This window comes from Gossypium hirsutum, chromosome A05 (assembly GCF_007990345.1).
Source record: "Gossypium hirsutum isolate 1008001.06 chromosome A05, Gossypium_hirsutum_v2.1, whole genome shotgun sequence".
NCBI lineage: Eukaryota > Viridiplantae > Streptophyta > Magnoliopsida > Malvales > Malvaceae > Gossypium > Gossypium hirsutum.
In genome coordinates this window covers 24,791,695-24,819,679 of record NC_053428.1, presented here as the reverse complement: position 1 = coordinate 24,819,679, position 27,985 = coordinate 24,791,695, and the positions used below count along the sequence as shown (strand labels likewise).

The 27,985-nt window shown below is 31.6% G+C and overlaps 4 protein-coding genes and 1 long non-coding RNA gene across 5 annotated transcripts; 2 read left to right on the top strand and 3 right to left on the bottom strand.

Annotated features, from left to right (window-relative positions):
- Nucleotides 1–44: 44 nt before the first annotated feature.
- LOC107961114 (probable methyltransferase PMT10) lies at nucleotides 45–5,082 on the bottom strand. The gene is made up of 9 exons (XM_041114089.1): nucleotides 4,415–5,082; nucleotides 3,078–3,227; nucleotides 2,728–2,998; nucleotides 2,323–2,433; nucleotides 1,788–1,947; nucleotides 866–1,123; nucleotides 649–771; nucleotides 469–546; nucleotides 45–374 (listed from the first exon to the last, which is right to left on the bottom strand). The coding sequence occupies exons 1-9, from the start codon at nucleotides 5,051–5,053 to the stop codon at nucleotides 176–178; spliced, it is 1,989 nt and encodes a 662-aa protein (XP_040970023.1). The 5' UTR covers nucleotides 5,054–5,082; the 3' UTR covers nucleotides 45–175.
- A 6,268-nt stretch (nucleotides 5,083–11,350) lies between these two features.
- Nucleotides 11,351–12,213, bottom strand: LOC121229519 (probable calcium-binding protein CML44). Its single transcript, XM_041114088.1, has one exon. It carries the CDS (start codon nucleotides 12,022–12,024, stop codon nucleotides 11,527–11,529), a length of 498 nt encoding a protein of 165 aa, XP_040970022.1. The 5' UTR covers nucleotides 12,025–12,213; the 3' UTR covers nucleotides 11,351–11,526.
- Nucleotides 12,214–14,365: 2,152 nt separating this feature from the next.
- LOC107961115 (uncharacterized) lies at nucleotides 14,366–15,120 on the top strand. Its single transcript, XM_016897353.2, has 2 exons — nucleotides 14,366–14,430; nucleotides 14,676–15,120. Exons 1-2 carry the CDS (start codon nucleotides 14,366–14,368, stop codon nucleotides 15,118–15,120), a joined length of 510 nt encoding a protein of 169 aa, XP_016752842.1.
- Nucleotides 15,121–24,774: 9,654 nt separating this feature from the next.
- LOC121229517 (uncharacterized) lies at nucleotides 24,775–25,757 on the bottom strand. Its single transcript, XM_041114087.1, has 2 exons — nucleotides 25,312–25,757; nucleotides 24,775–25,185 (listed from the first exon to the last, which is right to left on the bottom strand). The coding sequence occupies exons 1-2, from the start codon at nucleotides 25,600–25,602 to the stop codon at nucleotides 25,084–25,086; spliced, it is 393 nt and encodes a 130-aa protein (XP_040970021.1). The 5' UTR covers nucleotides 25,603–25,757; the 3' UTR covers nucleotides 24,775–25,083.
- A 76-nt stretch (nucleotides 25,758–25,833) lies between these two features.
- LOC121229518 (uncharacterized) lies at nucleotides 25,834–27,155 on the top strand. The gene is made up of 2 exons (XR_005927293.1): nucleotides 25,834–26,756; nucleotides 26,908–27,155. It is a non-coding gene; the product is annotated as an uncharacterized lncRNA (long non-coding RNA).
- The last annotated feature ends 830 nt before the right edge of the window (nucleotides 27,156–27,985 follow it).

The window sequence follows — 27,985 nt, the reverse complement described above, 5'->3', positions numbered from 1 at the left end:
AATAAAGGTAAAATTACATTTTGGCATCTTAAAATTATAAAAATTTAATTAAATCCTTTCAAAATTATAAAAATATAGACTATAAAAAATTAAAATTTTATTTTAATCAACCCTAAAAAATTATTCTAACTTAACCCTAGACTAAAACATGTTCTCATTGATGTTCATAAGTACTTCACATGCGTTTCTCAGACATCAGAACTTTCCAGCTTGCATGTGGACCTTCACCTGTTTCATGTAGTGCAGGCACCCAACCCATTTCTTTTGCGATTTCTTCAAGTTCACCCATTATGGTTACCGAGTCCCGTATATATACACGTCCACCCGGTCTTAATATCCGGTCCATCTCGAGCATGATGGTTGAGATATTACACCTGCAACAAACAAGATATGGGCACAAGAAACTTCACATGAAGAATGTGAATTAACAAAGGGCACAAGCAGGAAAAAGAAGGATGAATAAATTACCTCTTCTTCTCAACGGAGAAAAGACTTGCTGCATGCAATAGGTCATATGTTCTTGGATAAGTATCAAATGGCTCACACCTGTGTAAAAAATTGAGAGTCATGATTATTAAAGCAATAGGAAAATAGAATCAAGTGCATTGTGTTAAAAGAAGAAATTGAATATAAGAGTTGAGTCTATACCAGTCATGCATAACTCCTATAAGGCCACGATCATAAATTACAGGCAAGGTGTTGAACCCACTAACAGGAACAACATTCATAACCCAACAATCAACCTGGAGATCATGTAATGCTGCTGCAAACCTGTCAGAGTCGAGATAAACAAAAATTACAAAATAATAACAATGCATTTTTTAAAAAAAAAGTGTATGCAGTGGCATGATGTATAAGATGTTACCCTCCAAGTCCAGCTCTCATGTCCATCACATTACGTAGTTTCATATCTTTCCAGTGATATGCACGTACATAGTTCTCTATTATTTCGTTCAAGTAATTTGACTCTGCTCTAAAGATTTCCTTTCTGGATATGTGGGCATCCATGTCTATTGTTTGAAGTCGTTCAGGTGGATAGTGAAGACGTTCAGGCCATGCGCTAACATTTGAGCCATAACCATTCCCTGGCAATGGAGTGATGCAGGTCCTCAAATTAGTGTACCTGCAATAGTCATATTTGTAACTTCTTATGAGCAGTTCAACTTTCACTAGTTAAGTGCCATTTTGTTGAAAAGAACACACTACTAACAAGAAAGCACCCAGCTACTGCGTAAGAGAATATTATTGAAGTTTGCCCTAAGCGGTGTGAACTCTCCTAAGCGTTCCGACTCCCTACTCTCTCTAATTTTTAAATGCGAAGTCTTAAACAAGGATTTCTAAATTCTTCTTCTATGCCACTTTGTGACTTTATTTGTTAACTATTTATGTAAAAACGAAAGAGATTGGTCTAACCACTTGGATTAACCATTAGAGTTCATATCTATATGTAAATGGCTACAGAAAAATAATTTCTATCTTTTAATCACTAACTGAAGTTATCTGTGTTTGATAACAATTCGTTGAGAACATTAAGAGTTGGTTTGGTGCACAAAGTAGAATTAAAACAAACCCAAATATTTTTGAACATATGGGTGGTTTCAGAAGTTTAAACCTAAAGCTATTGATGCTTCACTACACCAGAGCCCTGATCAGAAGAGAAATTTTAACAGAATAGTGCAGGATAATTAGTCAAAGTGATTAATCCACTGCCAAATGCATTCATTCTTGTATTTTTTTTCTAGTGTCATTATATTTGGTGAATGTATGTGTATTGAAGAAAAGCATACCAAACATTGTCTGAATTATCATCAGGATCACAAAGGGGAGGTAGCACTTTTGCATCACGATTAAGATAGCAACTATTGTTTAAAGGCTTCCTCCATATGACAATATATCCCTCCTTCTTTACTAGTTCCCAGCAAATGCGGGTGGTAAGATCCTCCATTTCTGTAGAAGATAAGCTAAAAATGATAAGTAGTGATTGCTAGGTCTCAATCATGTTTTTTTAATGCTGCAGTATTATTGAATACTAAAACGATGATAATGGTGGAATGAAGGGCATGGTTGATCAAGTTATATACTACATGCATTTGACGGGGGGAGGGGGGAGGTTCAAACAGAATAACCAGTTCAAAATATTTGAAGCATTTAAAATAGTACCAGGATGTCAAGAACTGTAAAAAACCCGAGTAATAGAGAGAGAAAGAGAATAACCAATTCAAAATATTTGAAGCATCTAAAACTGTCTCTGGATATCAAGCATTGTATAAAAGCTATGAAAAAGAGAGAGAAGGCAGCAAAAAACTTGAAATGGGGAGCTACCTTCCCATTGCTCTTGTAGGTTATCTTCATGTTTATCTACACGCTTTGCAGCCCAGATAAAATATCCTCCAGCCCTAAGCATCCTGTTTGCCTCGAGAAGCAAAATTCCATCTTCACCACAGGCAAAAATACAAAGAAGTGTCAACATCAAAGATCCAAGGTCAATATAAACCATACATGAACTTACAGACAAAATCAATTAATTAAACTTACTCAGCATGCAAACACATACATGTGAAACACGGACACATACAAGTACACATCTGCATACATGCAATCCTAACCAGGTTGCAGTAATCGCATAAAAAAAAGAAGCTTATTGAATTAATGCAAATAGAAGTTCTCAAATATTTCAAGTTGTAGTAGCTGTTCGATACGAGATATGTTAAAGAAAAGAGAGCGTACCATCACGAGTCCAATTAATGCCACAATTTGAACAATGTATCAGGTCAAAAGCCTGACTTGGATACAACAGGCGACGTGTAGCAAATACCGCAACCATGGCAGGCACTCCACGCTCCAGTGCAAATTGAATTTGGCTTCCATGAACATCTTTAGGTGCTATTGTTAAGGTGGTAACATTGCGTTGCAGGAGAAAGGCACCAAAACTGGCAACTCCACCGCCAATATCTAATGCAACACGAATATGGTGGCCAAACGAAATCTCGGAAACCATCTGAATGCAAAGAGATCGTTATGAATGCCATGCAAAAGATTAGTGTTAAAACCAAGCAAAGATTGTGAAATCATAAAACCTGTGAAATCTGATTCAAATATCGATCTGCACCATGAATAAATTGTGTTCCACCTCCTGGGAAAATGACCTTATCTTCTTTTATTGATATCCAATTTTTCCCACCTCTATCTTCAACCAAACCAGCATGCGGCACATTGCTGAACCAAACCTGCAATTATATCTCACAATTAGCCAAAAAAACCTTTGATGAAATGTTTGACAAAGTAAAATAGTTACTTTGAGGTATAGCACCAAAAGGAGATTTTAATATCCAATTTATTCATAATAGAAGTAATGATTCAGTTAAATTGCGTAACCTCTTGCTTATTGAATAAATTTCTTAACAGAAAAAAAAGCACATATGTTAAAAAGGTCTATATAAAATATTTAAAATATTCAGTTAAATTTGAAGTATTTCAATAAAAACAATCACCATATTTAGACACAAGGATTAATACCAAATAACTCATCAACTTTACTAAAAATGGCAAAGGGAATGTATTTCACACATTAGACAACTAAATATTAAATCTGTCTATGTGTTGGGACTTGGGACTTGGGACTTGGGACTGGTTAGAGTTGGAAATTCTTTTTTAAAGTATAATTCAAGTTAGGTTCAGGGGCTAAGTCAAAAAAAATTTTGGGAATGGAAATTATATTATAAGTTTTATGATAGTAAAATTGTAAATTTTATTATTTCAATAATCTATATCTTTATAATTTTTAAAGGATTAAATTAATTTTTTATTATTTTTAAGAGGTTAAATTACAATTTTATTTTTACTAATTTAAATTTTTAAAAATTTTAAATAGTCTAAATAAAAAAATTCATATTAAAGGGTCGGAATCCAATTGTGCTAGAAGTATAAAATTTGTTTTATTAAAAATAATTAAAAATAATAATAATCGGTTTATTATTAATAGTAATAATTTTTATAATTAAATTTAAATAAAAAATTATAATTATTTAAGCTTGAATTATAAATATATATATATGATAAGTCTGATCTTCAAACAGAATTTGATGAATAACACGTAAACAGATATAGGGAGATAGAAGTCATTTTCTATTTGGTTTCTGGTTGCATGAATAGCATATATTTGCTTCATTTAAATTATCTCACGGAAATGTCTGCTGGAATGAAAGGAACAGAGGTGCTAGATTTGACATCTAATAACCCAATCAAAGATAAAACAAATAAATCCCAAAATGCAGTTGCTCGAGAAAAATTTCCTATATTAATCTCCCATCTAAAGCTACAGTTTATTAAAATCATCAAAAATTTTCTTACTACAAAATCTAATTATTATTATTTTTAAATGTAAATGAAAAAGAATTTTCAGGCGAAATCTAACCTCATCACGGCTCTGAGGCCACGGAATAGGAATCCGGTAACCTTCCGGCCTCGGAACTACACAGTCCAACGATTTATCATTTCCAGGACAATGCCTTTCGTATTTCTCCCCTTTTTCACTGTTATTAAACAGCTTAATAGCTTCCTCATTATCCAAACACGGTATATAATCTACTTTACTCCTCTCGCATACCTTATATTTCTCAAACCTCACCTTAACTTCACCACCACTCTTCTTCTTCTTTTCCTTTTCTTCCCCTCCTCCTAACTCGTTGCCGTTGCTGAGCTCTGTAAGAGCACTTATGGATATTGAATCCCACTGTCCGATAAAGAATTCGTCCGACATTGCTCCCGTTTCGTCGATTATTCCCGTCCTTCTCACTGCCGGAAGACGCGGCGGCGGCGAAGGTGGTGAAGTCGGAGGCGACATTTTCCGAGGTAGTGAGTAGTAACTGAAGGAGAAAGGAGAGGAGGAGGAGGAGGAGGAGAAGTGAGTGTCAAGGAAAACGAAGGAAAAAGAGAGGAGAACCATGGCCGAAAATATAACGAACTTCGGAGTTTTAAAGACATCAGTTATTGTCGCCATCGTTGATGCCACGGTTGTTGTTGTAGAACTGGTTATTGGGGCAGTCGGCTTCATTTTGTTTGTATTTGTGAAAAACTTTTGGAGTTTTTATGATTTCTCCCTGGAAATTGATGGAAAACCTGCGAGTAAAAAAAACGACAGATTTTGAGTTCCAGAAAAAATTTGCTTTCAGTTAATTCTGTTTTAACCAAATTAACCTCCTGAAATCAAATTGGTTTTGTTTCACCAAAAAAAAAACTTTTTTCAGTTTGATTATTAGTTTAACATATTTAAAAATAACAATTATAAGTTAAATTAGTTTCGTATTAAAAAAATTAAGAAATAAATATTAAAATTATACATGAATTATAGTTTAATGTGTAATTGTATACAAAAATTTTGATTTTGTGTAATTTTATACATAAAATTTTGATTTAATCCAATTATTATAAATTATTAACACAATTATCAAAATAATATTATTTTATGTTTATATATTGTATACATAAATAATTATATTTATCCCGTATAAAAATAAATTAATCTATTTAATTCTTTAAATGTGTATGATTAAATCAAAATTAAAATTTTAAATATATACGTGTATAATTGTTTAAGATTCATGTATAAATTACCCATTAAATCAAAATTAATGTATGATTTTAAGATTTACCCAACAAAAAATTATTTAAAATATATTAGATTATGTTAAGGGGTGCTGTGAATGAAAAAAAAATATTTTTTTTATATGTACTATGTTTTAAATTTATTTAACAATCATCATTGATGGAATGTTTAAAATTTGTGTTTAAATTTTATTAACATCGATTCAATTATTACATATATTATTATTATTAATAAGTCTTGACTTTAATAATAAATTGTATTACATTAAAAAAACCTAAATTTAATTTTTGAAAATGATATTGTTAAAAAAATGTAAGTCTAAAATGAAATTAGAAAAAATGAGATATATAATTTTATGTTCTTTAATATAAAATTTATATAGAAGCATGAAAAAAAAAAACATATTCATAAGCTGTATAAGAAGTACAGATACAATATGATATAATATTTAAAAATCTTTAAAATGATATAATATTAATTTTTAAATGTTTAAAATTTATTTATTTCTTAAATCACGTGCCCATGTCCATTGACGCGTTTATTTATTTTAATTTAATTAATTATATATTTATTTTACTTAATTAATTTAAATAACTATTTTAAAAAATTATTAGTTTCTCAAATAACGTGCGCACGTATATTGATGTATTTATTTATTTTAATTTAATAACTATATATTTATTTTACTCAATTAATGTAAATAATTATTTTTTAAAAGTTATTAATTTCTTAAATCACGTGCACACTTATATTATCGTGTCTATTTGTTTTAATTTAATAATTATATATTTATTTTACTCAATTAAAGTAAATAATTATTTTAAAATTTTCATTAGTTTCTTAATTCACGCACGTATATTTACGAGTTTAATTATTTTAATTTAATTTATATAAATAATTATTTTTAACTTGTGATATTAATTTGGTCAATAGTTTTATAAATATTAGATTTTATCACACTCAAACTATAAGTAAAAGAAAATATTTTTATTTAAAATGAATATAGATAGAATGGCAATAAACTTGTATTTAAATATTATTGAATGCATATTTGATTCTTGAATTTTTGTAACTTAATTGTTTTAGCTAAATACCAAGTACGTAGATTTTTCAACTTTACATAAATGAAACTAAGCCAATGAATACTTGTATAACTCTTCTTACGAGAACATGCCTACATTTCATACCAATAGATGACTACAATGGATAAATACAATTTGATTTGAGAATAAAGAACCAAAGAGTAGTATTGTAGAAAGGCACACCTTTCTCAGAACCTTCTCACACACAAAAATATATATATCACCCCATACCATTTAGTGGAATTTGACAAGTGTCCTGATATTTCAAAAATTACCTTTCTTAATGGCATATAAAATCCAGAAGAAATATAAATGAGAGTCTTGTTCATATGCTATTAAACCAATCAGTTCAGTTAGCTTATTACCAGATCTAATTACCAAAACTTGTTCTTTACAGTGCTTGAACAAACTAGGAGAACTATGCTTTTGGAAGTAACCTACACAAATCTCACCTTTCTTTTATCCAACTCCTTCTTTCATTGAAGAACACATCCAATACTAAATCATGATATACTTCCATAAACAGATACTCATTTGGCCCAAAACATTAATTCGCCAGAAGCTTACAATTTGGCGAACTAACTACAAAAGTGCGTTAGAACAGTCAACTTCGCGTCTATCCGCCTTCAATTTAGATCAGCCTGATTTGGGGTGTGATAAATAGTGTGAGTTCCGATTTGACTTCCAACCGACTGTAAAATTTCCAATAATCTACAATAATTCAAACAAAGAAAACATAAACAACATAGTGCTTAGTAAGTTCGTAAGAAATTTAAACATAACTTACTGATTTTAGTATAACCTAAGCATTGATCACATTTCTATATACAAATTGGAAACATGGCATTCTTTGTCCTATGCGCATCACAACCCAACAAGGTTAGCATACTTACAGCCATGACATAAATCATAATTCATGCTTTTATACCAAATAATCCACATGCAATCATATTTCATTTCCATCCCCTGGTACTTAAATCAGATGTCATTTTCATTTCACACTTATCCAATTTCCACCCAATTAACTATAATGAAATAACATTGGATACGTAGGATAACAATGCTCATACGAGTTGTGAAAATGGGTCTGCTCACGTGAGTTGTGAAAACGTGCCTGCTCACACAAGCTGTGGGTTGGGATAATAACGTTACACGATGCTGCTCACACGAGTTGTGAATAATCCACAATAAATGTAGAATCTTAGCCATCGGTAAAACATCCAAGAGCAACACCCGAAACAATAATAACGTTAATGACATGTCATTTATATTCTAACTGTTCACTAAGTTCATATGGGCCTCAGTTTATATCCATATCAATTAGACCTTTGAACATTATCATTTAGACAAGAATTCAACTATAGACATTCCATTTTCAATTTCAAACATCAATTATACCAACCTTTACAATTTAGTCCTTCTAACAATAAACATTAATGTGCCATAAATATTTAATAATAAGACATATATAAGTATACTCTTCAAACCAAAAAGATAAATATAAATCAGTTTAATCATTATATGAACTTACCTAAATCGAAATAGTAACAAACAGGTCACCAAGGACTACTCAGCAATTTTCCCATTTCTGCGTTTATCTACAGATTGATTCGTTTTTTGATCTATATAATAATTTAATTCAATTAACCATTCAAAATACTTAAAAATATTTAAATACATGCACATGACTATTTAGTAACAATTTACATTATTTCCCTTAACTTTTACCTTTTATTCAATTTAGTCCATAAAACCGAAATTTACTTATTTTTTTCACAATTCAACCTAAAACCTTAGTGTTGAATTCAATATAACCCCTTAACAGCTCCTAAGTAACTAAATTTTACAAAAATTCCTTGTTAAATTTAATATTTTATCATTTTAGCCCCTAAACTTAAAATTAACAAAAATCACTTTACAAAATAGCCATATTAACAATCAAACTCATAAAGCTATCATTTAACTTCATGAACATCTAAAATCCATTAATGGCAAGTTTCAAAACCTTTAACAATTGTATGAAATAGTCCCTAGGTTTGCTAGATTAAGCTACAACGATCTCAAAAACATAAATTTAACTAAAAACGGAAGCAAAATTCACTTACATGTAAGATGAATGCTTGGCTGAATCTCTTAACGTCTTCTAATGGTGTTTGCAGTTGGGAAAGTTCAAATGGAGAAGATGATAGCTTTGTTTTCTATTTTTTTATAATTTTATTTACTTAATTATTATTTTACCCTTGTAATTTAATTAAAATTTGACCAAAAACATGCATGAACTGTCCACACACTTCAAAATATGACTAGTTGCTATTTAAAGTGATTCAATCATGCTGCTATAGTCATTTAGCACCTTTAAATAAATGACAAATAACTTTTTATATTTTATGATTTAGTCCTTTTTGCCTAATTAACCAACCAAACATCAAAATCACTGAATCAAACTTTAATATGACACTCTAATAGACTCGTAAATATTAAATAAATAATATTTACTAATTCACTGGTCGAAATTGTGGTCCTGAAACCACCAATTCTGACACCACTGAAAAATGAGTTATTATAAAAAAATAAAACGTAAACTCATTTAACTCACTGGTAAATATAATCATGCAAGCAAAAAAAAAAGTGTACTTGGTATTCCTATAAAAAAAACCAAACAATAGTTAAAGCTTTCATATGTAAAGTGTAATTGGAGTTCAAATCTCATCATAAATAAATTTTATTATGTAATAAACTATAAAAAAAACAAAAAAAAGAAAAAAACCCTTATAATAATTTAATTTTATAAAAATGAATTTTTAATGAATTCTCAATTGAGCTGGAATTGGTTGATAAGTAACACTATTATAGAGAAAATATATTTGATATTGATTTATTGGTTGTTACCAAGTTAGCAAATAAACTAATTGTGATAAGGTTTTGGGTACATTGAAACATAGAATAATAGTATGAAATACCAAAATTAACAAATATATATACATTAGGTGAAAGTTGAGGGATAAAATATTACATTAATTAACCATTTTAAAAATAAGGCTGGGGAGTTAGTTTAGTTAAAAAAAATTGTCTTATATGGTTTGATAATACAAAATAATGAAGTTTTTGGATGTTGGTAGAAAGTGGAAGATGATACGAAAGCTACACATATTACTGCTACAAATCTTTATTCCTTTTCAACATAATTAATAGTCGTTGGAGGAATGTTAATTTTAATTTTCCATTTTGGAATTATAATAATCAAACTAGAAATCCATAGATAATTTTCATTGCAATGGGCAGGAAAATAAAGCCACCCAATTTCTGAGTAAAACTATTTAACAATAAAAGATTACATTGCCAAGTCAATATTGCTTTGGAAGGATAATTATAACTAGCTACATGAAAAGGATAATTATATTATTTTAATGATAGATATTTGCAATTATTATAATGTTTTACTTTTGTACGTTTCATATTTTAATCATTTCATTATCGCCTCTGCATTTTTTAATTTCATAGGATTGGAGATTAAATTGAACAAATATTTTTGATATTAACACTAATGTCTAACTTGAATTCAATCTACACCTATTAACACTCCAATCGCTTCACACATCTACCCCTAGCTAAAAGTCTCTCATCATTTTAATCTAAAATTGCCAAAAATAAACGGTTAATTCTCTCTAGATTTATTACTTCAAACACAATATCCTCGCCGAAAATAATAAAAAGGTTTTATCAAAAATTATAAATTTTTCTTTTCCTCTAAAAATATATATTTATTAATGTAAGTAAATTTATATTTTGGTCACTCAATTTTTAAAAGTTATAAAATAGTCACAGAACTATTCGAAAGTTTTTATTTAAGATAGCAGACTATTAAGTTTTTTTTTTAAGATAGTAAACTAATAAGTTTTTTTTTTATTTTAAAAAAGTTCAACTAGCGAGCACCAAACAACAATTCTATAATCGATACTATGGATCATTATCCATCGATGAGTAAAATAACACATCGTAGATCCAAGTTGATCTGACGGCCAATGTTGGAGATTGAAGGCTAAAGTTATTTGGATTTTGATTCATAGATTCATAAAGTTCAAAATTGTTTCATTAAAAAAATTTAAATTATTGAAAAGAATGAGAAAGAGAGTTTTCAATTTATGTGGGTGGTGTCAATAGAGAATATCATACAAAAACAATTTTAATAGTTTAGTCACTTAAATGAAAATTTTCGAATAATTCAATAATTATTTTATAATTTTTTAAAGTTGAGTGACCAAAGCATAAATTTATTAATAATTTAAGAATCTCGGATGAAGATTCACCAAAAATATTTTTCCTCGCCTTCTCCCTTGACTTTAATTGGGGCGTAAATTTTATTTCTTTATTTATTTTAAAGTAGGAATATTAAACACGCTATAGAAAATGGAAATTGACATTAAATCGCGAATTATGTTTTGAAATTCTTAATCCATTTTTATCCGTTACCAAGCCAATTCCAAAGGCAAAAATATAGTCAAATTGGTAATTTCTCAAAAATGATTGAACATTGACATCATTTGAGTTAATGTTGAAGTGGGCGGAATTAGTACTTAAGGTACAACATCGTACACGTTTCCAGCACGTACCAACCCTTCGTACTGCTTGTATCCTAATTAAGTAGACCCTAAACAATAAATGGTGGAAGGAAAATTGGAATAGATTGATATTACAACCATGAACAGAAGTGGAAAACAATAATAGAATACATGAGATTTTGGTTACAAAAACCAAATATAATAATTGGTCTGACCGGCATAAGCTCAAGATGGAAATCGATATCATTGGTAGTTTTCACACACAATATTGAAAACCAAACTAGGAAGATATGTTGTGCAACATCATGGTTTTGAACTCTTGAAAATCAACCATGCCGTCAAAGTTGGTGTCGTAGAAGCAAATCATGCTCCTGCAATCTTTGCCACTGTTTGCATCCCACAACCCAAGCCTTCCCAACACGCTTTCCAGCTCTTCGCATGAAATGAACCCATCCCCGTTCAAGTCGAACACCTCGAAAGCCTTGGCCAGGTCATCTTCATCATCATCATCATTATCATCATCATCTTCTTCTTCTTCTTCTTCAATGATGTCCCCATTAACGCTGTGGTTGGAGATGGAATCGCAGAAGGACAAGAATTCATGCATGTTCAGACATGGCTTTCCCACTAAGGGCTCCAGCTCCTGGGGGCTAAACTGGACACCGATTCCGTCCAGTAGGCAATTGAGTTCTTCCAGGCTAACCAAGCCATCCCCATTCTTGTCCAGCTTCTCGAATATCCGTTGTAGGTCCTTCTTGCTAAGGGCTGTACCTGACATGTTTCTACCGACATTAACTTCTTCAACTGCTGTAGCTTTTGTAATTTAGTGTTTCTGGTTTGGAAAGTATGATACTGCATAATCAAAGATTCTTCCTATATATATATATATGCTAATGGCTGAAGATATTGGTAGTTTATGAGAAATCATTTTAACTTTATGGAGAAAGGAAGCTTGCAAGAAGTTTCCTATATAATTTATATTTATTGATGGAAAATATGTATAATTATTCCTTGAGTTTTAACTAAAAGATGTAGAATTTAATTTCTATTTTTTTTAATTTGGAGGTTTGACTATGTAAGTGAATATTCTAGAATAAAAAAAATTATAATTCGGAAGTTTGATTGTGTAAGTGAAGATTCTAGAACCAAAAATTTGAATCTTCTAAAATTATCTATTGTTTAAGGATTTTATTTAGGGAAAATATTTAGTAAAATCAGTTAAGTTTTTTAACTCTATAAGTAAAGTTAAGAAGTTGATAAGAATTAAAAAAAATATTTTAAAAAAGAGAAACATATGCCAATATTTAAAGTTTATTTGGTAGTAATATTGATGCTGAGCTAAATAACATGCTGATTGTTCTTATTCCCAAAGTTCAAAACCCAGAGGATTCCTCTCAAATTCTTTCCCATAAGCCTTTGCACTGTCCTCTACAAATTGGTGATGAAGGTTAATGCCAACCGTTTCAAGCACATCTTCTCAAAAATTATTGCGCAAGAACAAGCTAGATTTATTGTGGGCAGAAATATCACAGACAACATTGTCATAGCTCAAGAAGTCATCCACTCAATGAAGAGCAGCAAAAGCAGAAAGTGGATAGCTATCAAAATTGATTTAGAGAAAGCATACGACCGGGTGCGATAGGATTTCATTGATGCTTCTCTTCAGGCGGCAAGTATCCCTGATTACCTCAGAAGTGTTATAATATTTGCTATTTCTAACTCTTCTATGTAGGTCTTATGGAATGGTGTCCCGACCTCTAAATTCAAACCCGATAGGGGAAATAGACAGGGATGTCCTCTTTCTCCTTATTTGTTTGTTTTATGCATGGAATGGTTAGGACATTCTATTAATTCGACATTATCTAAAGGAATCTGGAACCTTATACGCCTCTAGCTCGGGACCTTCTCTTTCCCACCTCTTCTTTACAGACGACCTTGTCATCTTCGGCAAAGCTGGTGCAAAACACGGTAGATTACTAAAGGAAATCCTCCATGACTTCTATGAGCTCTTGGGACACAAGGCTAACCCTAGGAAAACTAATATTTTCTTCTCTAAAGGTGTTGAAGAGTTCGCGTCATCTATGATTAGCAATCTTCTTGGGTTTCAAAAGGATCACGATCTTGGGAATTATTTTAGAGTCCCTCTCTTCCACCAAAGAGTTACAACTAGCACCATGCACTTTGTGGTGGAAAAGGTTAGAATGAAGCTACAAAGTTGGGATGCTCGACAACTGTCCATCGCTGGTTGGGCTACCTTAGCGTAGTCGGTCCTCCTTTCTATCTCGGGGTATTTCATGCAGTCCATGATGATTCCTAGGAAAATATATGAAGAAATTGAAAGTTTGGCACGTACGTTCATCTGGGGCACCACTGATGGTAAGAAGAAGATGTCACTTGTAGGTTGGGACTTTGTATGCCAACCTAAGGAATGCTGTGGGTCGGGCATGAGACAGCTACGCGACCAAACATCTCTTTCCTGTTGAAGCTTGGATATAAGGTGGTTTTTGACGAAGAGGCTCTATGGGCTCGAGTTATCAGATCAAAATAAGGGTTTGACGGTTCTCTACCTGACAGCATTGAGAGAGCTCGTAGCTTTTTCTTTAGAAGTCTCTCTCTAAAGTTTGGGTCTTCTTGCGCGAGAACATAATATGGTCAGTCAGTAATGGGAAAAAATCCAATGTTGGAAGGACCATTGGATTCCCAATGTTAGTCCCTTATCAATTATATAACTGCCCACGCCAATATTAGACCTGACAGTCTACTTAGAGAATTGACCACAAATGAGGGCAATTGGAACTTTGAACTCTTGCAGGCTTGGTTACCAAAAGAGATCATTTGTCAGATCAAGGGTATCCCACCTTCTCATCCACTTGAAGAACCTAATAGGCTCTCCTGGCGTCATACTTGAACCAGAGCTTTCACCATCAAAAATTCCTTCAAAATATTGAAGGAGGAGTCTTGGAGTCCCAAATATGAGCTATGAAAGAAAGCGTGGAATTTACCAGGACCACAAAGAGTTCATTTTTTCTTCTGGACTTTCTTTAAGTAGAGACTCCCTACCAATGCAGAACGAGCTAGGCGTGGACTAGCAAAAGACCCTTCTTGCCCATTTTGTGGGCATGCGTATGATGATATCTTGCACACCATTTGAGACCGCACTTTTGCTAAAGAAGTATGGAAACAGGTAATCCCAAGGACTCAACAATTTAACTTTTCTTCTAACACTTTGCACGAATGGTTGTCTCTTAATCTACAGGCCAACCCAAATTCCCATGGTGGGGAAACTAGTTGGATGTGTCTCTTTAGACTTTTGGCTTGGCGACTATGGAAAAATTGAAACATTTTTCTCTTTCAAGGAAAATCGTGGAGCCCGGATGAGATAATTAAAACCTTAGTATCTTGGGCCAAGCACTTCTTCTTGGGAAGCAGAGAAGTTGCAGATACTGAAATTGAATCGACTCGTGGAGGACCATTAGAAGGAGAGTGGACTTATCTTAACACAGATGGTGCCATTCGAGGGACTCAAGGGTTGCAGCTGCTGCAAGACAAAAATGGAGAGTGGATCCTAGGTTACAATAAATATCTAGGTAATTGCTCGATCCTAGATACGATACTTTGGGGTATTTTTGACTGCCTAAAACTCATCCACCGAAGAGGCGAGGTCAATGTTGTAATTCAGTCTGATAGTTTGGAGGCAGTCAAAGCTATTCGCGGAAGTGTCCTAAAGTCTTCACACTCTGCTCTTATCAAAAAGATACAACGCATCCTATCCCAAGAAAGCAATTGGATCTTACGCTACAGTCCTAGGGAGCAAAATCAAAGTGTCGAATTTATAGCCAAATTGGCTTTCGGAGGAATACCTTCAACTAATTGAAACCCCCCAGAAGCAGTCTCAGCACTCATCAAAGTTGATAAAGAGAAGAACTTTTGTATTCCATTTTCCAACCATGTAACATAGTTTTGTAAGTTCCTTTTTTCACCAAAGAAAAAGTACGCACCAGTGTACCAAATATTCACTCTTATATGGACATGATCAAAGACTCTTTCACTTGGGTCAAACAATACACATCTGGTCTTAAGGTAAATGATTCCAACTGCCAAACCCCATTATTAGCTTCGCCTAAGATTGACAATTGGATCTAGTTAAATTCCAATGGAGTTGTAAAAAAGAGTACTGGGATTGCTACAATTGGGGGAATTCTTCGTGATAAATACGAATGTTGGATTATTGGGTGTAACCGGTTGGTAGGCACATGTTCAATTCTTGATGCTGATTTGTGGGGTATTTTTGAAAGTGTGGCGATTGCTATTTATAAGGGATTTGACAGAATTCTTATAACATCAGACAATCAAGAGGCGATACAAGCGATTCAAGGAAGTGTTACCAAGATGTCGAATTCCGCATTGGTTAGAAGAATCATCTTACTTTTGGCTAAAATGAATTTTTGGTCAATTCAACACGTTTCCAGAGATTATAATAAAGAGGTTGATAGCCTAACCAAAATGATAGTTAGTAATAATGGTTGTATCCAATTTTTTGAAATGCCTCCTTGAAGACATGGATGTATCACTAAATAATTTTCTGCAATAATTTTTACTCAAAAAAATCACTCTTATATTTAAATATACTATCTATTTTAATTTTACATTGTAAGTGAATTCTCCCCAAACAAATATATATTAAACCTATTTTAAAACCTACAAAACTTTTATAATTTTAATTCACATATGTATAAACAATATATTCTCCTTTTATTTTGTTAAGACCGTAAATTCATTATTCTTGCCTAGAAAAGAAAAGAAAAGAATACGAATATAATGTGTACCAAATGATAATGCTAAATTGAATAGGAACATACAGTTTAAGAAAAAAAAGTAGTAAACATCAATTGTAGATAGTAAAAAACAAACTTCATCAGCATAACAAATGTTTCATCCTCAGCGTCAATAGAACATTATAGCACGTTGATAATTTTAGCTTTGTCATAACTCAAGCATGACCATCTACCAAATTAAAGAGAATGACGACAAAACTATCCTAAAATCACTTGCAAAAGCAAGATTACATGCATTAGCAATACTAAAAAATGTGCTACAAGAGTAGACAAAATGAATACTTATTAAACAATGAAAAACAAAATATATATATATATAAAATTAAAGATAACATGAGTCCAAACCGACTGATGAAATCATTTATTATTTTGAAATAGTTTCAAAATAGAATCAAATTAAGAAGTCGATAAAAAACTATCCACTTTCCAATAAAAATTGCTTGTATCTGATATCTTAAATTACAAATTGTTATGAATATCTTATTAAGTGAATGTCCATCATAATCAAGATAAAGTTTTAATATACTTTAATTTCTAATATATAGTTATTAGAATTAGATCTCTACTTCTTTTATACTTTTTATGCCTATAAATAATAGAGACTCTGATGAAATATTGTAATCACTTCTTTTGATCAATAAAATACATTCTCTATTACTTTCATATTTTTTTTGTTATTTATTCTCCCATCTCTCTTTATTTTATAACACAAATTAAATATATATAAAACTTTACTTGATTAAGTAGATTGTAATCTAGAAGTTGAAGTGTTCGTAAAGCCACTTTAAACCACCCTTCTCTATTTGGAAGGGCCAACCGCCAAACACAAAATAGGAATTACATGGAAAAAATGTAAAATAAACAAATTTTAATAAAAAAATCATACAATTATTATTTGATATTCAAATCCCAACCCTTTTGTCTTTTTCCAAAGAAAAGAAAAATTATCATAAAATAATTTTATTCTGTACCCAAACTACTTGTGTTGGGGCAATCGAAAAAAAATATCTTGATATGTTTATTACCTTAATTTTCATATTATGTTGCTATCAAGGTTATTGGGTCGTATTGAAGTGTCCAAAATGACTTAAAATTTTGATTTGATTGTAGCTTGCGTATCAACCTCAATCGTACATATTCATTGCTGCACACAAGTTATATATAGCCCTAACGTTCAAGGAAGCCAATAATGGAGCGGCCGGTAGTTTCAGCGTTTCAACAACTTACAAACAATAATCATCAGCCATATAAAGTTGTTTTATATCTTTTCCTTCTTAGACTTGTAGTTGAAGCTTATATCTAAAAGATCCATCTTGGTACGTACAGTCACAGACCACAAGTGTAGTCGGGGACCCTTCCACATCAACAGGGGCCTCTAACCGACATATGTTGTGTCTCATAACATTATTTGCTTTCTCTATATAAATATTATTTGATAAATTGACAAAAGAGTTTTTAAATTTTAAAATTGTATGTTTTATTTAGTTCGTTTTTAAAACATCAATTAAAAATACATATCAATTATTTATTCTCGCTTTTAGAATTAATGAAACTTACCATCAACTAATTATTCTGTGATAGGACGAGTACCAACTGCAGTGGTAGTTGCGGTCGTCTGATCTCTTGCAGCAACGGCAATTCTTCTAAATTGGATTTCAGTGAGAATATTGGATTAGGGGTATAGGAACTTGTACGAAAATTTGTATATATTAAATTAAGTTGTATTTATGATTAGACTTAATTATAGATTAGGTTGGGTTGATGTAAAAGTTTAGTCTCGTTTTTTAGGTTCGGCTTAAAAAATAAATTTAAAATTTTACCTAAGCTCAGTCCAAATTAAAAATGTTAAATTCGAGCTTGACTTGGCTCACCCGTATTAATTTTTTATATAAAAATAAATTTAAAAAATATAATACATCAAATACACTAAAAATATTAAAATACATATTTTCCAACAAATTGAAAATCCATAAAAATAATCTTTATACTTAAATAACACTAAAATAGTTGTCTATTGAGTCTTAGCTTGACTGGCATGGGCATTGTTGCCAATGCAATAGGACATGGGTTCGAATGCGTTAAAACGCATTATTCTCCTATTAATGGGTTGGTTGAGAAGGGACTATAGATAGTTCTAGAAATTGTGTCAAAAGGAGTAGATATAATCAAGTATAGGCTAATCTAGGGTTAAAAGCTGATTGAGCAAGGGGGACTGAAATTAAATCGTGATTTTTACGATAGTAAAAATACAATTTTTAAAGGATTAAATCAAAATTTTATCATTCTAGGGAGTTAAAGTGCAATTTTACGTTTACTAATTTAAAATTAGCCAAAATAGAAAATTTTCTATTTTAGGAAGGGGCTGGGCCCCTGCCAGCCCCCTAGATTCTCCCCTGTGATTGAATCTTAGTTTGATTGGCATCAACATATTATTAGTGTAAAAGGACGTGGATTCAAGTGTGCTGAAATAAGTTTATTCTCGTATTTAAAAATTGGGGAGGGATACGGGTAATTTTAGGCTTGATTGATATGTATTATGCATGTGATATTATCTAACCATATAACATGATAAGTTAATTTAATAACTTTTATTTAAAATATTCTTTAGCATTACCATAAAATTTTAAATTTAAATTCAAAATAAAAAATAATTACAAAAAAAATTAAAGCTTAATATCAACAAAATAATTACATATATAATATTGCTCTATTTTAATTTTTTTAATTTTTATTTACACATAAATTATTTAAAATATGAATAATATAATGTTTTATAATAAAATTTAATTATTAATTTAATATAATAATTTTAAAAACATATAATTGATAGCTTAATTGCAAGTAAATTTCTTAAAATTATAAATTCTAATATGAATATATATTTTCAATTAGTTATTATAAAGATACTGATATTTATAAAAATGTACCTTTTTAATTAATAAATAGATTATATAGCTTTGTACGATTGCAATTACAAGATTTATTATTGCCTTTTACCATCAATTATTTACTTTTATGTTATATATTATTTTACTATTATTTTATTCATAATTTTTTCCTTGTATATTGTAAACTATTTATTACTACAGTTACTTTTATATATTAATTCACTACAAAATATTATTATTTACTTATGCATCATATACTATTAATTTATAATTGTTTATTTTTAAAATTATAAAATTTACCAATATGTTATCAATCAATTATTAAATACAAAATATTTTGGGTAAATTACACCAATAGTCACCCAACTTTGGAGTAGCTGACAAAACAGTCACTTAGGTTTCATTTTAGTCACTCAACTTTCGAAAAATTACAAAACAGTCACTAACGTTATAAAAAAGGTCGGGGTTCGGCAAATTAGCTGGCTTTCCCCTTTCCATTTCAAAGACAGAATATTCACTTAGTTCCAGCATTGGCCGCTGCTATTTCTTCCAAAGGATTTTCCTATCCTAGAAGACACAAAATAGTCACTGATTAACAGTTACCGTTAGGGTGTTAACGGGACCGCTGATGTGGCAAGTTAACCAGCTGATGTGGCAAGTTAACTTGCCACGTTGGTGAAGCGGCTGATAGGTGTTGGGTTAGGGCGGGTTTAGGGAAAAAAATTGAAGGGTTAAGGACTAAATATTTTAGGGTTAGAAATATGTTAGGTTTAAGGGGATTTGGGGGAGGGGGAAGAAAATCTATTTGGGGAAATTTTGATTGTGATTTGGGGTTTTTTTAGGGTTGAAACTGATTTGGGAATCAATTAAGAAGGGTTTAGGGTTAAAAATTGATTCAATAATCGATTAACAGGGTATAAGGGTTTAGGGTACGATTGGTCTATTGTTTTTGGGGAGAAAAAAAGATGAAACCATAAATTATTCAGTGTTTTTGATTCTTAGCGACAATGGGCAATAGAAAAGAAGTTGCCAGTGTTGTTACATCCACTTTAACGGGTAAGTTGTTGCATTTAGTTTTAATTTTTTTGGATTTCAATGTTGTTATTTTGATTTAGGTTTATTTAGGGTTATTTCGATTTTAATTTTGATTTTGATTTCGATTTTGATTTCAATTTTGAAACACTCACTGATTCTGATTCTGATTCTGATTTTGATTTTGATTTTGATTTTAATTTCGATCTCGATTTAAATTTAGATTTAGATTTAGATTTTGATTTCTATTTAGGGTTATTTCAATTTGTATGACATATAATGTGTATTGTATGCCATGTGCATGATGTTTATTGTTTGTATCTGTCATTGTATGGATGCCATTATCAAACTGATGTTTATTGTGTATATCTACCATTGTTTGTATCCAAGCTGCTATATTGTATGTGGCAAAATGAAAATTTGCTATTTACCTTCTTTATTGTACTGGTTATTATCTGTTATTGTTTGTCATGTGCATGACAAAAATGGTTGTGTTTGTATTAAATTATTTTTGTATTGGCTGTTGTCTGCCATGTGCATGACAAAAATGGCTGTGTTTAAATTAAATTATAAAGTATTTTGTATTGGTTATTGTCTGACAGAAATGGTTAAAGCGTTTGCATATGTTGTCTGCCTTTATTTATGAGTACTTTGTTTGGCAGGTTTAATTGAGGACAATTTTAATGAGAATGAAGAAGATATGTCTAGTATTGATGTGTCTGGCAGTGATGTATCTGAAAGTGATGTGTCTAATAGGATAGGAGTTAATTTATATGGTTTAAACTTGGATGGTATAGAAGTAGATGAACTATGTAATAGTGATGATTCTGGGAGGTTAGATAGTGCACATGAATCTGACTCAGATGGCCAAAACTGGCCTGAGTTCAACTTAGAGAATGACATGAGTAATCCTAGACTTAAGGTTGAAATGTTATTTAAGTCTAAAGACAGTCTAAAAGAAGCTGCCAAGCAGTATAGTAGGTTGAATAGTTATTTTATTAAGTTTCCCTAAAATAATTTAAAAATGTTAAAGGCAGTCTGCAGTGAAAAATGTTCTTGGTTCATATGGGCTTCTAGACTAAACCCTAATGACCTTGCTGACCAGACTTGGCAAATTAGGAGTTCAAACCCTAACCACACTTGTTCTAAAGTATATAAAATAAGAATGTAACCTCAGCTTGGATAGGAGAACATTATAAAGAAAAATTCATTGCTGATCCCGATTATTCTTTGAAATCATTACAACATGTCAAAAGAGATTTGTGTTGCATAGTCTCACTAACCAAATGTAGGTGGGCTAAACTTAGGGCATTAGAATTAATTGAATGAGCTCATAAGGCTCAATATGAGAAGATTTATGAGTATTTGTTAGAGGTTAGTACTCAAAATGAGGGAACAACAACAATCTGTTATCTGGATAACAGGTTGTTTCAAAGGATATATGTCTGTCTACAGGCATGCAAAAATGGCTATAGGGCTGGTTGTAGGAGGATAGTAGGTTTAGATGGATGTTTCTTGAAGGGATACTATGGTGCTACTTGCATGCAATTGTTGGGATAGATGCAAATAATGACATCTATCATTTTGCATATGCTGCTGTCGAAAGTGAAAACCAAGCATCATGGCTTTAGTTCTTGGAGTTGCTTGCAATAGACTTGGAAATTGTGAGCTCATACCAGATATCTTTCATGTCTGGCAAACAAAAGATAAAACTTTATTTATTTATTTTTTTATGTTGTTTCTATTTAGGGTTTATCAAAGAATTAAACTATTTTTTTCTAATTACAAGGACTCTTAGAAGTAATATGCATGTTGTTTCCTAATGCAGGAACAAGATACTGTGTTAGACACCTACATGCCAATTTCAATAAGGCTGGTTTTCGAACAAAGGAATTGAAAGATTTTCTTTGGAAAGTTGCCAGAACAAACATTACAAGGGATTTTGAGGATGCCATGAATGAACTAAGGAAAACCAATCAGGATGCTTATGATTGGTTGAAGGAAAAGAACCCTACTCACTGGTCAATGTCTCACTTCTCAATTAGGAGCCATTCTGACATGTTGGTGAATAATCTTTCTGAATCATTTAACAAGGTAAACCCCTATATTTTATGTTTCTTACTAACCATTAGCAATTCAATAATCATTTATGTTGTTTACTGACAGATGATATTGGAAGCAAGAGGGAAACCTATTCTGACCATGATGGAAACCATAAGGACCAAGATTATGTTACTTATTATCAAGAAGAAAGAAGAAGCTGACAAATAGAAAGGAATGTTGTGTCCAAAGATCAAGAAAAAGATGGATGTAAATATAAATGATTCATTGAAGTAAAGTTACCATTTTTAATCTTTCTGATGCCTTTTTTCTAACTTCATGTTACTGGTCACATGCTATTTTAATGAATGTTCTTTAATATGCATGCACTGATTGTTGGTATGTTGACTATTTTTTAATATACATGCAGTGATTGTTGGTGTGTTACCTATTTTTTAATATGCATGCAGTGGGTATTTTTTTTATAATATGCATGTAGTGACTTTTTTTTAGGAAGGTGTGTGTGTATCATTGTTGGTAGGGCTGTTCACAATGTTATTTTAGTGACTATGTTTTAACTAAGCATGCCGAGTATTTTTTAGGTGTGTTCCATCACATGCTGGTGGGGATAAGTATCAGGTTGAATATGGTCCAGGCAGCCAGTATGTGGTGGACTTAGTTGAGAATTCCTGCTCCTACAGGAATTCAGATCTCACTGGCATCCCTTGCATCCATGCATTGGCTATCATTTATCTAAAAGATGAGTTCCCAAAGACCTATGTACAAACCTGATACACCAAGCAAACCCAGTTTCAAATTTACTCCAACTTGATAAGTCCAGTAAGGGGTTCTAAACAATGAGCCACTTTGTCAAACATGCCGCCAATACTGCCTCCACACTAAGAAGGCCACTTGGCAGACCAACTAAGGTGAGAAGGAAAGAACCTAATGAACCACAAACAATAGAAAGGTTGAACAAGAGAGGAGTGGACATGAGGTGCAGTAAATGCAAAAGAATATGCCACAATAAGAGGAGTTGCAAAGGAGAAGTTGGCCAAAACATTCCAGTAAGTCATTTGCCTTAAGTCAAGTTATAGTATACTTCTGTTTATAAATTTGTTTTTCAGATGTCTCTTGTTCCTGTAGGTCAAAAGACATAAAGTTGGTGCCCCAACTTAATAACAAGCTACCCCAAATCAGCAATAGGGTACCCCAACTCAACAGGCTGCCCCAACTCAGTTACCTACTGCCCAACTCATCAACAAGTTGCCCTAAGAGAAAAGCTCCCATTCAAGAGAAAACCAACTATTGTTAGATAGATGCCTCCTACTCAAGAGTCATTTATGACAGACCATTGATGATGATGTGAATAGACCGACCTTCTTTTGTTAACTTTTTGAAAATGTGCAATTTTGCCTGCTACTGGTTTATTAACTTAGGCAGATAATTTTTTTGTAAATTTGCTTATGATTGTTACTGTTGACAAACTTAGGCATATAATCACTGAATTTTTTTGTAAATTTCCTTACAATTCACATCTGTTCAGTTGTGTTGAATTGTAGGAAAATTTGGCAATATTTTGCCCCTTATTCCTTTTGTAAACAGTTTGGCAGTTTGGCTTTAATATATAAGCATTGCTCCATGCTATTTGTGTCATCTCTTCTCTTCTAACATATGAGTATTGAAAAAACAAATGTGTGAGAATTGAGAAGTACATATGTTTTTTTTCCATCTGTTATCTTTTTCTAATATATGAGTATTGAAAAATACAAATGAAATGAAGATTAAACATTCTTTCTAACTGTTGTAAGCAACAAAAATATTACAAAAATAATTTGTAATCAACAAAAATATCCCATTTCAAGTCTTTCAAGTGTTTGTAAACAACAACATGAGCTGGTTAGCCATTTATACCAGCAACCATGTATAACATATGTTAAGCAACAATATACTAGCAGCCATGTATACCAACATAAGCAACAATATACTAGCAACAATATTACAAAACATAAGCTGGTTTTCAATGCTAACAACAACAACATAAGCTGATTTTTAAGGTTTGAAAAACAACAAAACAGTTACAAATACAAGCACCAAAAACCAGGTTCTTCTCTCCTTCCTCCTTGCATCATCCAATGTCCTCACTTTTTTCAAAAGACCTAACAGCACAATTCGTGAACAGGGTGTCAATAGTGGATCAAATCAGCTGAAAAACTGACATGGTTTTTGAAATCCACTGCCAAATTTCTTACACCCAAAAAACCTCCTACCTGGGTTGTCATTGGTCCAAGACGTGTTTAATTTGGCTAGGTTTCCACAATAGCACACTGGAATCACTTCAGGCATCTCCATTTTTCCTCTTCTCCTCCTTTTTTCTTCTTCTTTTTCTTTTTCTCTAACCCTGGTGCTGGTAGGCTGTTGAAGTAAGAGTAACCGGCCAGCTGGACTATTTTTTGACACCAAGGACACCGTCACCTGCCATGTCACTTTGCAGTGACGGAAAACAGAAAAAAAAGAATGTTTTGTAACTTTTCGAAAGTTGAGTGACTGAAATGAAACCTAGGTGACTGTTTTGTCAGCTACCCCAAAGTTGGATAGCTGTTGGTGTAATTTACCCAAATATTTTTTGTGGCAAAAATTTCGAACATTTTTACCAAATATTTTTTAATAAAAATTTCAATATTTAGAAGCACATAAGTTGAATTTTTTTTGAAGGAATACTGGGTTGTGTTTATTTATGCATAATTAAAAACATTATGATCTAAGAACCAAACACAGGCCATGCTCCAAACTAGGGTTAGGGCCTTCTAGTAAACAAAGTTTAAAAGAACAACGTTACCTAAAGTAAAACTGAAAAATATTGCCTAACATAAGAAAAAAAGAAAAACCCAGCCTTATGAGCTGTCAACTTCTAGATAGTTCTTTGAAAAATATCTGCATCCCAATCGACTAGCTCTTGGAGAAACAAACAGTCATAGAGATCTAAAAATTTTTCTCCTACTTTCTCATTTGCTCGAGATGGTGTTGGCTCAGTGATGGCCTTCATCTCCATCCCCTATCAATTTCTGAATCGGTGAGAACTTGAGTAACAGACTCATGAACAGAGTATGCATTCACCCTCGTTTTCAGCCCTTCAGATGCCAGGTTATGTGCTGCTCTTTTTGCATGCTGGAATTTGCATCCATAAAAATTCGCATTATGCTCTTGAATATCATCAATATAAGGGCCGATTACCGATTTATCTTTTTTTTTTGTGTTCACTTTTTTTATAACCGTCAGAGAGTCGCCTTCGAAAATAACATATTTTATCTCTAGTTCTTTTCCCACCATAACTACCTGCAAACATGCTAAGGCTTCTGCTGCAAATCCTGAAGAAATATTGTCATGGATGACCGATTTTGAAACGAATACATCACCTTTAAAGTTCTTGACTATTACCCCTGAACAAGATATATTTTTCCCCTTATCAAAAGCAGCATCGAAATTGATTTTGAGGAACCCGCTTTCCAACGCCTTCCATGAATTTAAAGCTGAGTATTTGGCATGGTGTTTTCTTTCCATCTCTTGTAATTCTTGTAAATACTGTAGATACAAACTAATGTATTAATAAAAATTTTAATCGACAAACATGTCACTCGATGTATTAATCTATTAATTATTATATTATAAAGCTTAAAGTATAATTACATTTTGTATTATAAAATTTATGGTACATAATGAATAATTCTTATGCTATCAATAATGTACTATGATATGATATTTACAATAACTTTATAGTTACTATAAATCATTCACTGCTAATTATCAATATTTTATTTTATTATGTTGTTTATCATATATTATTATTTTATAATTATTTATTTTTTAAGTATGCAATTTATCATATGATATGAAAAAATTACGAGAAAATCATTTAATTATTTAAAATGTTATCAAAGATATAATTTTTTTTTTACTATCTAACCGTTAAAAGATAATGATTAAATGACATGACGATGTAATGACACATATTAAATAATACATATTTGTAACATATAACATAGCCTTGCTTACATGAACATAAAAAAAAATGCTCACGTACTATTACAATTTTGAAATCAAAAGAATATGAATTATACCTTTTACCACTTAAATTTTCAAAAAGTTTTATTTCTGTTATCAAATTTTAGCAACTTATATTTTGGATACTAATTTTTTTGTTTATATTAGCATTTGTTCTCCATAAGTATTTTCTATGTCAAATTTAGTATAAACTATCTGATTTTATTATTTATATTAAAATATATTGAGATAACACTTAAAGCAAACATTTTAATTTTTTTTGGCATAAAAAAACCTTGACTAGACTAATTTCCTAAAATAATCACTCATTATTCCTAATAATCCTATAATTCCCTAAAATACTTTCATTCTCTAAGTTATTCTTGCTACTTTGACCCCAGCTTTTTGCTAAGTTATACTTTGTTGCCCAACATATTAAAATCTTAATAGTTTCCAAAATATTTCAAAAAAGGCCTTGAAAGACAAAAATTCTTATTCTTTCACATACGCCGTACTAGCAACTCGAAGAGGGTTAACCATGAGATCACCTAATTCCTCAAACTCCAGCTGGAGCTCTCCATGTTCGCCTTGATCCATTCCGAAAGATTTCTTGAGAAGAACTATGTTTGATGGGCACTTAGTATCAAGAAATTCCAAATTTCTCTAAAGACTAGGTAAAGACATGCAAAATATCTTCTGTTTCATGATGACAAATTGGGCATGACAAATCTTGTCCCATATCCCTTCGTACGCATTCTAGTTTAGTAAGCATTCTAATTTTATATAATTAATAAATGACTTTTCAATGTTTTTTTTTAATACAAGGGCAAAAACATGAACAAGCATTAGTGCCATGGAATATCAGAACCAGATGTTGACAATTGCGATACTGCTCTCTAAATGAAGTGATCCGGTGGATTGTATCCATCTTGTGTCCTATGATGTACTTGTTGTAGTAGAGAACGAAATCATCCCATAATGGTTCTAATTTCCAAGGCACACAGGAGCGTCTAGAAAGTTCCGATTTCCATTTGTTGTCATTAGTAATAATAAATCGACAATCAATTTAAATATTTACCAGTTTACGGAGAAGGTAAGGGAAAGAGCCATCATTTTGTCGAAAGGCATGCACTCATAATAAGTCGGTCTGGTGATTCCAATCGCCCCTACTATTCGATCCGTAGTAGCGTGGTTGACTAAAACGCAGACCATGGTACAGTTGGCGTTGCTGCTGTGAAATGGTTTGATGTCGAAAGGCCTTACTATTGTACTAGTAGCCAACATACCCCAAGTTGAGGTGTGCTGGTGTGCTTGAGTTTGGGAGGCATCATTGTGGAAGGCCGAATACACTAATATCCACAAACCATTTATGCATTCTAAAACTTGATAGGGATCCGGCTTATTGCCAGAAAAACAAACACCGTTCCAGTGTTTCCCGTATCTGCCAAATTGTGAGTACTCCTTTTGTCCATGATCCATTGTTGGCCATCTTGAGTAGCTATCAATGTTTTTAACAAAATTAACATTGCGTTTTAACTTTTATTTTATTATAATTTTATTCTTTAAATTTAAAATTAAGATAAATAAATTTAATTATCAAAATTATTAAAATTCATTAGTTAAAGGTTAATAAAAAATAAATCACTACTTGAAATATTTTATATCCTTTTCATCCAAATAAATTTAAGTACCGATGATAAACTACATGAATTAAAAAAATTCTAATTGAAATATGAAATTTTAGTTATGTTAAAATAAAACATTTATCATTTATAAATTTTAGTTAGTAAATCTTTTGATTTAAATAGAAATGGACATATAGCATGTAAATGTTGTGACAATGTTACATATATATGATAAATAATTTTAGATATCCATGACACTGTGACTAATAATTAGGTTA